General features: G+C 38.5%; 1 protein-coding gene across 2 annotated transcripts; it reads right to left on the bottom strand.

The window, feature by feature from the left end:
* Window positions 1-1,105: 1,105 nt before the first annotated feature.
* On the bottom strand, window positions 1,106-10,764 carry CYBRD1 (cytochrome b reductase 1). Of its 2 annotated transcripts, XM_015868536.3 has the most exons (4): window positions 10,553-10,764; window positions 5,947-6,155; window positions 4,857-5,011; window positions 1,106-4,678 (listed from the first exon to the last, which is right to left on the bottom strand). In XM_015868536.3, exons 1-4 carry the CDS (start codon window positions 10,755-10,757, stop codon window positions 4,378-4,380), a joined length of 870 nt encoding a protein of 289 aa, XP_015724022.1. In that variant the 5' UTR covers window positions 10,758-10,764; the 3' UTR covers window positions 1,106-4,377. The 2 variants fall into 2 exon arrangements, with proteins under 2 accessions (XP_015724022.1, XP_085408667.1); XM_085552541.1 differs by lacking the exons at window positions 1,106-4,678; window positions 4,857-5,011; window positions 5,947-6,155 and adding an exon at window positions 9,860-10,312.
* Between the last annotated feature and the right edge of the window lie 1,154 nt (window positions 10,765-11,918).

Genomic DNA, 11,918 nt, shown 5'->3' with positions numbered 1-11,918 from the left:
CTGAAATGAGAAATTATGTTTCTGTTAAAGGTGTCATTATGCCACTTCTTACTATAAAATGCCTGTCTTAGTAGAAGGAATTTTACCCCCTTGTGGGGTAGCATATAGCAATTTTTCAATTCAGTGTAACAAGAGTATATTTTAGGAGAAGTTGCATCTAATATTACATGAAAATCATTCTATTTCACTTTCTTCTATTATAGATTTTAAATGACCCATATGTAAAATTTGATCGTTATGTAGGGGTTAATGTTTTTTCTTCCTAGCAGAAAAGAATGGTCAAGTCTATAGCACATTTTAATGATCGGATTAGTTTTAGGTTGATAGACTGTATAACAAACCTTAGTTACAAAGCTTAGCTGTATTATTTAATGCAGTTTTTTGGCATTGCTACTATCCAGCTGAAGTAAGGGTGGATTAATTAGGTCCATTGTGCACTAATGGTTCTGCTGGGATTACCCTTAGAGGCTGTTCAGAGCGGAGTCATACAAATAACTCTTTAGAGTTAAAATACTAGATTATACAGTTTAAGGCAAATCCGTACAGACCTTCATGGCTTTGTCCTGGACCATGGCCTGAATTTCTATGCCAGAAGAAATTGAAAAGGTGTGTGTTATTTTACTAGAAAACCCAGCTTACCTGAGGTGGTAAGAGAAGCTGTTAGAAGCAACAAATAATTGGTTAGGATACAGCAAAATAAAATTTGACTGTAGAAAATGTTCTGCTATGGTGATTGTATTTTTTTTAAAAGCTCTTCCATGATGATGGTCGTATTGAAATGTTTTAGCAAACAATTGTATGATATTCAGGAGTAATCAGTGTTTTCTCTACACTTCTAGGAGATTTTCCAATTAGTCTTATTACAAAGCATAAGATTATACTTGGATTCTTACTCGGTTACAGGTATGCTATAAATAGCAAAGAAATCTGTATGAGCATTTTATGGTCAATAACCTATCACTGAGTAACTTGGTAGATGACCTGTATATTAGTTCAGTTTGGGTTGGACTTTTCTGTGATGTTGAGTAATAAGAGTAATTCAATTTCTTGCTAATGGAAAGTTGTGTTTTGGTACCATAATGTAGATCTATATTCAATGGTATCATTAGCTTGAAAAATCTTTTATTAACATAAAAAAGAATAAGGAAAACATACATTGTAATTAAACTTTAAATCTGCAAGTAAGTATGGCAGATACATACAAAAAAAACCAATAAAATAATTCTTTAACTTCTACTGTTCATATGAAACAGAAAAGAATTTTCTGAAATAGAAACAGATGGAAGTCTTCTGTATTAGAAAATATTTGGCAATATCTGTTAGTTTTTCAATAAAATATCCACGTATACATGTAATACATATTTACAGTATCATATGCCTTCTACATGTACTAAAATGTGTGCACATAATCAGTGTACATTCCATTTTAATCTTATTTGCACCATCATTTTTTTTAACGTAGGGAAAACAAAAAACACACTTTTTCTATGTTCAGTACTGCAAGAAAACTACATCAAAAATAATTACTTTTCCAGATATCTTTAATACTGTTAGGAAGTTCCAAAACCTAACGCTAAGTTTTTATAGGAATCACAACTTGCAATGTACAATCACATAAAAAAATTTCAAATGTGCAGAAAAAATCCTGATTAAAAAAAAATAATTAGAATTTAAACTTCCATTTAGAGCTTTGGATATACAACTTTATTTCTTGTGCTGGTGCCACTACACATAATTATAACTTTAAAAAAAATATATCTGTATGAAAGAAAATGTGATGGAAAGCCACTTCGAGAAGCAGTTGGAGTGTGTTTGTTCCAGAGAAAATTGCTCCTTGAAGTTGTATGTAATTTTACATAGCACTTGAATTAACCTTGTGTGTTGCACCTCAAGATCTTTTTAGTCAGTTTAGAACAGAAGACAAAAGTCTGTAGTGTGTCCAGCCTGTTTTAAATTGCACACAGTAAGGTGGAGCAAGATTTAGGAACTCAGGACTACTGCATCTCATGGGGACCTTCCAAAGCTCAAAGCAGCCCGAAAGCCCATGTTTCATGCAAATGAGCTCACTTGTTATCTGCTTGTGATTGTAATTTCTAGAATGAAGGTATCATTACTCTTGAACAGTACATGGAACAAAATGGAAATCAAAGGACGTATTTATTACTGTAGCTTAACTTCAAACCATAGCTTAACTTTTAACAGCATATGGAACTCTGCATCCAAGTCAATGTTGTAACAAAAGAAATGAGATTTTAAGGGTTTTTTTTTGACTTTGCAATATAGTGTGCAGTTAAGTTTCTTCTAGATCAGTCCTTGGACAAGGCCTTGCCTTACACGCCTTTTATTAGACAACTTAGTGCTGTGCAAGCATTGAATCATTTTCAAAGGTAGATGAGATGCAGCAACAGCATAGTACATACCAACTTAAAATAACCTGTTTTGAACTGTGTACATTGACTCAGACTTTGAAAGACTTTCTTTTGTAATGCTGCTATCAGTAGTAGTTGGATTTTATGCTGAAGCTGCCTAGGTTATGGAAAGCTGACAAATGTGTAGAACTTGAAAAACATATGCTTGAAAAAGAAGGAGAAAAACATCCAATCCATTGTATACTATGGGACTGGACAAGTGCTCACACAATAGGATATTTCCTTCTTGTATTTCTGAATGTTGTAGTAAGGCATTTAAAGGCATGTGTTTTCTCAAGTGAAGCCAGTGCTCAAAGGGTCTCAGACACCCTCACATATGGGAAGTGGAAAAGGAACTCTGGGATGTAGTCCTTGAGTACCACGTATTAGGAAAAACTTACCTGCTCTACTACTTTGGTATGCTGGTTTTCTGTACTGCACTCATCAAATAATTTGTGGTTGGACTCAAATGATCTTCAGGGTCCTTTCCAACCTGGGTAATTCTCTGATTCTATGATTCTATGATTGAATGTTACAAATCAAATAACAGGAAGTGGGATATTGATGTAGATGCAAAATTATGTTGTTAGAAAAAAAAATGATCTGTGGTCTGGAACAGTCTGCATCTAGTTCTGTAGAACAGATATTGCAGTCTCCAAGATGAATTTACAGAGATTATAATAGAAAGGCTCATAATTTTCGAAATGTGCAATAAAAATAGTATGCTATAATTCTTCTATGGTAGCTTAAAAAAAAAGGTATATTTATATCTGTGAAAGAACTGAATGAGCATAACACATTAATACTCTCATTACTAGAAAGAGCTATAAAACTAAAGTGCCAGTAGAGACTTGAATTGCATTATGTAACACTTAGGTTACAAATGAGAAAAGCTGTAGAGTCTATAGAGTTTTCTTGTAGATTGAAATATGCCTTCATTTTGGCAGTGATGATGGTTGTGGCACCATGACATAAGTACTACAACCAGCTTTCACTTAGCTGGTAGTATTTCAGTCAAATCAGCAAGCTCAGTTGTTTCTTGGCAGAAAACATTTCTCAATTCAAGCTCCTTTCTTCTCTGAGTCTGCTACCAGTCTGCTCTGCTTTCTAACCTACTGATTTCCAGTCTGTGCTATCAAATCTAGAGAGTAAAACATGGCCTTCTGGAATAGAAGGAAGACCTTTTTTTCTGAATGTGTATCTATGCCTTTCAGAATAAGACAGATCCTTGGATGTTTTACAGTTTCCAAAGATTTCGGTAATGATGTGTTGTCCACACAATATATTTGGTAGAGCTGATTAAAAATAAAAGTCAACAGATACATTCAGATTTAAAAAAAAGTAAAAACAAAAAAACTGAGAAGGCTTTAAATACAGAACATTTCATGAAGATATCAACCAAACTGTTTAACTTTTATATTTGAATTCAAAATTTTAGATTAAAAAGATTTTTACAGTGCAACTCAACCAAGTGCTGAGTAACCTCAAATCCTGCAGGTCTCAGCAGTTGGTGAGGGGTTTAATCAACTGGAGAGATTGTGACTTCGGAAAAGTGAATGATAGCATAAAAGTTATGTGCTAACAGATAAATTCTGTTTTCTGGTATATTTCACAACTTTCTCTTGTACCATTGAAATAGGGCAGAATAGAATTTAATCTCAATAACTCTTCATGACTCTTAGATGTATAAATACTAATTTAAGTAGTGATACGGAAAATGTTTTCCCAGTATGTGATGCCATCCATGCTCTCAATTTTTTGAGTGAGGACTGTTAAACAACACAATGTGTTTAGGACACTCTGCAATTTAAATTCACATGCTTAAAACTTTAAGGTCTTTGAACCAAACCATACTGAAAATGATACTGCAACGTGTGTGTGTGTATATATACATATATATCTATTTAACTAAATTGGAAGGAACAGAGGTTTTTTGGCAGTATATTAGTACTGTTATTGTGTATTTTCTTTACATAGTTGATCGCTGCCCTGCTTCATCAAGTTTGAAGTTTCGTTTTCTGGCTGCCTCACTGTTGAACCCCACATCAGATCTGTCTGCATTACTGCCATCTGTCATTGTGGATTCTGCTTCCATGCCTCCAGGAGCCCCTCCATTGGGCCGATGAACTTTATAATTCTCTTCTGGTGGGCGTTTCCAATGGGGCCTGCTTGCCATCCACAAAATAAGTGCGCCAAATATGACAATCAGGAGACCAAGACAGTTGACAAAAATTGCCTCTGGTGGGGATGTACTATACACAGTACTGTTCCTTTGGAAGGAGAGGGGAAAAAAAGGCAATTAAACACAGTTCTAATCTAAACCAATAGTGTCCTAAGAGGTAAGAGGTCTTTTCAAAACAAAACTCTACCTCAATACCAGATTGGGCAGAATAATAACAAAGAATGCAATGAATTAACTTAATAAACAAGTGAAAAATGAATGCTTACAGTGCAAATAGAAGTTTCTCTGTGATTCCCATGAGAGCTGCTGCGATCACTGTTACAAAGATGAAGAGACCTGAATAAACGTGTATTGGCATGAGAGCTGCTCGGAGATGTGCTGGAGCAAATGGGAGTAGGAAGACAGCAAAGCCTAAAAAAAGCTGAACAGAATAGATTCATAGTTAAAGCTATGTGGGAAATAAGCCATACTTCTGAAACAAAATTGAAATCATAAAAAAAAAAAAATCAGTTTTGATATGCTTTCAGTTAAAATATTCACAGGAATTGGTATTTCTATTTTGTAATCTTACAAAACCAAAGAAATCATTCTGGATCATCATCTAGAAAGCAGATATAAAATATTTTAAATAATTCCACCTCATTCCAGTGTCTAAACTTCTTGCTAATGCTAAAATTGCTACCAATCTGAGTACTGTAAACACAATCTTTCACTGTCAGTAATATAATTAAGATAATAAGTGACTAACTACATTTTCAGAGTCCCTTCAGTTTTAAGTCCTTTTCTCCCCTTCTGTTCAGATGAAGATCAGAATGGAGTTTAACATTTTTACTTGAGTGGTCTAAAGAATTTTACCTTTTTTTTTTTTTTTTTTTAGCTTTAACTTAAACAGCTTTTCTCTAGAAGGGTGGAGGTCTGTTAGCATTTAGAGTGAAGCTGTATGTGGGTGGTGTCAAGTTGTGAAAGGGCCAGAAGTCCTCCTATCAGTCTTAATTCTGTGATGGAAGAGAGCACCATGTCATATGTTTGGAGCCTCAGGCACTCAAGTTACTTCTCCAGATTTTCTTTTTTGTTGTTTGTTTTGCATTTAAAGGTATAAAGTATATGATTATTAGTACTGCGATATGCTGCCTTTTTTTTCCTAGGTGTTAAAACACTATTATTTCAAAACTATTTATTGTACCTCCTTGCCTGAGCAGTGAAGGATAGAAATCCAGAGCCCAAATCCCTCAGCTGAGTACATTCTGTGTGTGATAACCGGATCATTATGATTTTTTTTCCTTTTCTATTGTACTTGAGTTACTCAATACCTTATTTAACTTTACAACTGATTTATAAACACAGTTAAATTCTGACCTGAAGAGAATAAAATATAACAGCAGTCAGCCCAATCCAGCTGTGCAGACTGTACATGTTGGGGATGCTCCTGGCATTGTGGAAATCAAACACGGCTACCATAGAAACAATTGCAAGAATCATAGCTATGGTATTTAATCCAGCATGTATCAGCTTCATTAGGAGTTTGCTGCACTTCCAGGTCCATGGCAATCTGTACACAATAATGGCTGAAAAAAGAAAAGAATGAAGATTTTATTCTTTACGGTATAACTTCTCTAAGATTTTAATAATTATGCATAATTCATATAGTTCCATTGGAAATTAGAGAAAATGAGACCTTTTATCTTCCCTTAGAAGATTATGAATGATTAATGAAACTGTATGAATGATTTTTAAAAGCTTTTTCTCCTTCCCCGACTAACATTCCAAATCCATGACTGAGGCCTAAATGTTGCCTTTAGAAAAATTTATTCCTCTGTTTTTGAAAAATTCAAGTGTGTTTCAAAAAAAATAACAGTGAACAGCTTGGTGTCATTTCTTTCTTGCTTCTTAAATTGATGTAATAGAGTCTGCGCAAGGTTTTGATTTCTCTACTGCTTAGGTACATTGGAGGAATGAGGCCCAATTCTTATGTTCAGAAGATAACAAACTAAGACAGTGTGCAATAATATTTTGTGAAAAGGATATTAATTCTGTATGTTGCAATGAATAATAATGAAAAATGACCAATTGATTTTAAAGTTCTATTTAGATATACATATTTTGACTTGAATGTATGCCAGGAAACATAGCACTCCATTAAACAGTTCACACAGAAAACACTGTTCACAAGTGGAATTTTCAGTCCACAAGTACATTTTAAATCAATATATGCTTTTACATGCTGTGTGAAAATATAATACTGGAATGAAAGCTCCCTTAGAATATTTAAATACATAAACATTTAGGTAGTTCTCAGTTTTCTACTTTTAAAAAGTGGAAACAGTACAGCTTAAAAAAATTAGGAAGATAGCCTTGTTTAAGGACCGTACTTGGTCTGTCATAATTTTATGTCTGTGATTCAGCATGAGCTTAAGATCATCTCCAACAGTTGCACAAAATGTATCTGATAATTTTATATCTTGTTAATATTGAATTTACTGCCTGCATCAGGCAATTAACCTAGTACTAATGATTATGATTTCTTATCTTGTATTGCTGGTATGCCAAAAGATCCCAACCAGACTTCAACATTCTACGAGGGTATTATATACCAGTAAATCTTCCTTCCTCATTTGTTGTAAGTTATGGCACAGAGTGTTGTCAGTAGCTTATTTCGAGTGGAATGGAGTACTGCACTCTATATATCTTGAAGTCAAATTGACCTGAACAGATCTTGGTCTCAGTTTACAGCTTTAGCTCTCAAAAGATCATGTTCATGCAATAATTTTTGTCTAATATTGCGTAAGATTCCATCATAATTTTGTTTAACTTCCAAAATCACTATTGAACTTCACAGCCAGTCTTATGGACCATGGAATTTTTTTGTCTGTTTCTCTTTTGGACACAGTATGACAGAAAAACAAGGAATGGCTTGGAGACTTGTTAGCAATACCATGCATTAACCTGTTGCATACTGTAGCCCAGGACAAATATATGATAGTACATTTTGCTGTAATCCTTTCTCAGTAAGGCCTGTGTGTAAAGTTATGCATCCTAACTTGAGCAGATCTGACTATTTACTATTGCCAAAAGACAAGGTCCCATTTCCCCCTCACCACTTTCACTTCCTTTCTGACTGCATGCTTGCTTCCCACAACCCACTTGGTCACAACTGGTGACCAAATACTCGCTTCTCTAGTATGATTTTAATAGGTTAGTGATGAATTGAAAATCATTTATTCCATATTACATCATGATTGCATTAATCCTTTAAGAGGAAACCAAATCATTATCATTTGCACGCCAAGCATGAAGAGGCATGCAGATGTTTCTTTAGAGCTCTGGTGTCTATGAAGAAACTATGTAAGCGAAAAAGAAAGCAAAATTCTTAATTTACTAATTTACTTCATTCTGTCACACTAATACTGTTCTTTCAAGCCCTTCTTAAAATCAGTTTTTTTTCACTTTTTTTCCTATCTTAATCTTTAAAATTTGGTACAAATATGCAGACTTTTACTGCCTGTATTTTCACCACTTTGGAAAGCTATCCAGACTACTAGTGTGCACTGACAGGGTTTTATCAGATATAATTTACTTACAGGTACTCATCTATAAATAGTTAACGCTCACATTGTCATTCATACAGCTTTTCCATCTGGTTGACAAGATGCATACAATAATTTTGTTAGGGCATATCTAATTCCCCTTATCCATGTTATTTCAATCACCTCTTCTACCTCCTGCAGACCTACAGTACGGTTCTATCCTCGGTGCAGACTTTAACGACCTGAAGAAGCAGGTGATTTGGTTGTTATTTCATGTGTTGCACAGAAATTTAACCAAAGTATTTATTCAGCTATTCCTTCCTACTTTTAGCTACTTCTAGACTTCTTTATCTTGTGTATGTGCATCGAGGTGTGTGATCCCTCAGCTTCATCCAAATTACTTCGAATTCAATGGTAGACTTCTCCATCAGTCTCCAGCTTTGCTTTCATGTTACCAAATTGGATTTCCTACTCCAAATAGTGCTCTTCTATCAATGAATTCCTGGTTTGATTTGTTTGTTTGAGCTATGATAAGCTTTCCTTTATGTTACAAATACCTACACAAGGCTTGAGGCAACATCCTTAATTCTGAATCAGGGGTAAACTGAGTTTCAAAGGAAATAAAAGCATACGAGCAGGGGAAAGTTCTGCAGAAAGCCTCCCCCTGTTGTCTGCCAAAATAAATAAATAAATAAATAAAAATTTAGAAAAGAGATCTGTGTTTATGAAAAGAAAAAGCTCAGTAGTTTGATCATGAGAGGTTGTATTTAGTGAAGTCAACAGGTGTTTCTCATTGCTTATTTACAACTAGAAGTTAGACTTTACGTGACCTATTGAGCAACATTATATAAACCAGCTTCAAAATGTTGTTTATTGCTCAAAACGTCTTCGTAACTTGAAGCCATGGAGCTCAGAACATACCTCACTGCCACTGAAAATATTGCATTTGCGGTGTGTGCTCCAATGGCCAAATTCCCTGCATAGCCGGAGCTCAGCAGCCACCCGCTCTGCTCCTTCCAGCCCTGGCGGGGCTCCTGCTGCAGAGCCAGCGGCCGATGCGTGATCCAAACAACGCATTGCTGGAATGAATGTCCAGATGTGCTGGACACATTTCCTGGCTGGATGAGTGCAAAATGTCGTTCAGCAGTGAAGCAAATGTAAATAAGGCTGCTAACAATGAAATTCTAAGTTAATTCCTCCCTTTACATAGAAAAGAATACTTCAGATCTCTAGAGGTTCTTTATTACTTAAGAAAAGTAAAATCGTCTTCTTACTCTGCCTCCCCAGATAAGTCAGTGGTGAAGCTGTGAAGGAATTACCACCATTCCCTGCAACTTTCATTTGCCTTTCTTTGAGAAATTGGTGCTGTTTCTTCACGTGTTCTCTTATCAGTGAAACTAGCAAGAATGCTACTGGCTTTATCAGAAAACACCATTGGAGGCTGTTGTCTGTGCCAAATTTCCCCATTAGTTTTCATGCAATTAGTGTAACTATTAACTCTCAAATTTCAGGATTAGTACTGCTGGGGCACTACCATTATCTGCTTTTTAAACTTTACAGGGAATTCTGTCTGCTTTCTTTCCTAATCTCTCACCATTAATCAGTGGTATTGTGTATAAGTTAGTCATTTTCTTGGATTTAACAGCTTATACTAAAAGCCAAAGCATGTCGTTCAAACTCCAACATTCCTGTCGGCCTCAAAGAACAACCCTTGCCCTTAAGACCTAACGTGTGAAGGGTGTGTGATGGAAAAAAGACAGCACATAGCACATGGAGTGGGAAACACTGTCGGTCCAAGGCTGAACGCTGTGCAATCAGAAGTTCACGCACTCTATAAAAACGTCCCCCTGCCTCATCATAAGAACTTTGTATTACTCAGGCAACAGAATTAAGTACGAATTGTAAATATTTCACAAAAGAATTTATGCAGCATCTGGGCTGATGAAATGCATTGCAGCGGTGTTCTTGGTGCTGCATTTCCTCTGGCACAAACCCTGCTCCTGGGTCTGGCTGCGGTGGTGCTGAACTGAGACGGGGGAGCGAGCCAGGAGGGACGGAGCCAAACGAGAGAAAGTTTCCTAGGGCAGCACTGCTGGCGTTTCGATTCCCAGCTCGCATAAATTCAGGCTGACTAGGAAAACACTGCTCGCGAGCCCTTCTCAAAGTGCAAGGAAATCCCAGGCCAGGGTAAACAAGTGCTTGGAGGGAGGAAGAAAAAAAAAAACCAATCAACCCAAACCACCGCATACGTAGCTCACGACAAGGGACTCTTTGTCCCTTCTCGCTGCGAGCCCTGGCTCTCCCGAACGGCAGCGCCGCGCAGCTCCCCGGCCGCGACCCGATCTCGCCGCTCCCGTCCCGCACAGCGCTCCGACGCTCCGACGCTCCGACCCCGCGCGGCCCCGGCTCCTCTGCCGCCCCGCCGGGCCCTCACGCACCGATGCCCTGGATGAAGACGAAGCCCGTGACGATGAGGACGGGATGCCAGTTGAACTCCGCCGAGCCCCCGTCCCAGCCGAGCCCTTCGCGGTAGCTGAAGACCCAGACGAGGGAGAAAACGACCGAAACGAAGCCGACCAGCAGCGCCGAGCCCAGCAGCGCCAGGAAGAGCCCGTAGTCCTCCATGTTCCGAGCCCCGCTCATCGCCGCCAGCGCCGCGCGGGAGGGGCAGGGCGGCCGCCCTCGCTGACGCCCTCCTTCGGCCCCGTGCCCGGGCGGCGCCGCCCCGCTCCGGCACAGCCCCGGCACAGCCCCGCGCCGCTTGTAGCGAGCCGGCTGTCGCCACGCCGCTTTGTAGAAGTACTTAGTACAGGTTTGCCCAGTCCTTCGCGTTCAGAACGGCGGCTGGAAGTGGAGCTCTCCGCGGGGCTCCGCCCGCTCCTTCTTCGTGCCCGAGGCGTTGTGCACATGGCTGTAGCGGTGAGCCGGGGCGCTGACGGGAGCTTCCAGCGCTGCTGCAGAGATAACGCAGCGCGGCCGTAAGCACCGAGAGATAAACCAGAAGCTCTGATGAGATGAGTACACGCAACACAGAAAGTGCAGCAGCTGAGCGTGCTTAAAGGCATTGATGTACTGCTCTCGGAGCATGGTTTTTGTCATGGTCATCCCCTTCAACTCTCGTTGGATTCCTCGACTGCTGTAAATGTAGTCAGCAGCTATTAACCCAGTTTCTTACATCGACGCTGGGCTGTTTGTAGGAGTGTATGGGCATTGTTCTGTTCGGACCTGCCAAATTTAGGCGATTTAGTCACATCCAAGATCAGAAGCTGGAAGATGACTGTCAGCATGAAAAAAAAACACAACAGAACACCTCCATATAAAATGTTCTGTGCTAAAGGAAACGGGAGGTTGTGAAAAAGTGCTTAGCAAAGGTGAAGTCAGAGACAAGAATTGTTTGTGGCTGTATTTGTTGTGCTTGGGATCAGAGTAGTCACCTGGGCTGAAGGGAGATCTGTCATGGCCATATGGCACATTTCATGTTATAGTGTCATCAGTGCTAATGGGTCATAGCACCTAAAACTGGATAATGCCAGTTCTCGAGTTATTAGGTAGTAACACTGTCATGACTGCCTTGTGCAATGTAATATGACCAAGACTAGGATAGCCTGGGTATGGGTCTCCCACTGTATTCCCATTTCTGATTTTCACCTGTCTTTACTCCCTTCCAAACTGAGGCCATCCCTCAGAATAGAGATTTCTGCCTCAGCACCAGATCCTATAGAATTTGTAGTAGTTTCTACTCTTCTATCTCCCTGTTATTTATGTAGTAGCATAATGGACAGGTGCCTTTTTCCTAGACATTAA

Source organism: Coturnix japonica, chromosome 7 (genome assembly GCF_054131305.1).
Source record: "Coturnix japonica strain WE chromosome 7, WE-NBRP24, whole genome shotgun sequence".
NCBI classification, from domain to species: domain Eukaryota; kingdom Metazoa; phylum Chordata; class Aves; order Galliformes; family Phasianidae; genus Coturnix; species Coturnix japonica.
This window is presented reverse-complemented; position numbering and strand designations above follow the sequence as displayed.

Excerpts from the sequence above, each read along its gene's own strand:
- CYBRD1 (XM_015868536.3), bottom strand. The coding sequence starts at position 10,757 with ATGAGCGGGGCTCGGAACATGGAGGACTACGGGCTCTTCCTGGCGCTG. Across the intron at positions 5,012-5,946 it reads TTATATTTTATTCTCTTCAG|CTTTTTTTAGGCTTTGCTGT; the intron begins GTCAGAATTTAA and ends TATTCTGTTCAG. Across the intron at positions 4,679-4,856 it reads GAGAAACTTCTATTTGCACT|GAACAGTACTGTGTATAGTA; the intron begins GTAAGCATTCAT and ends CTCCTTCCAAAG.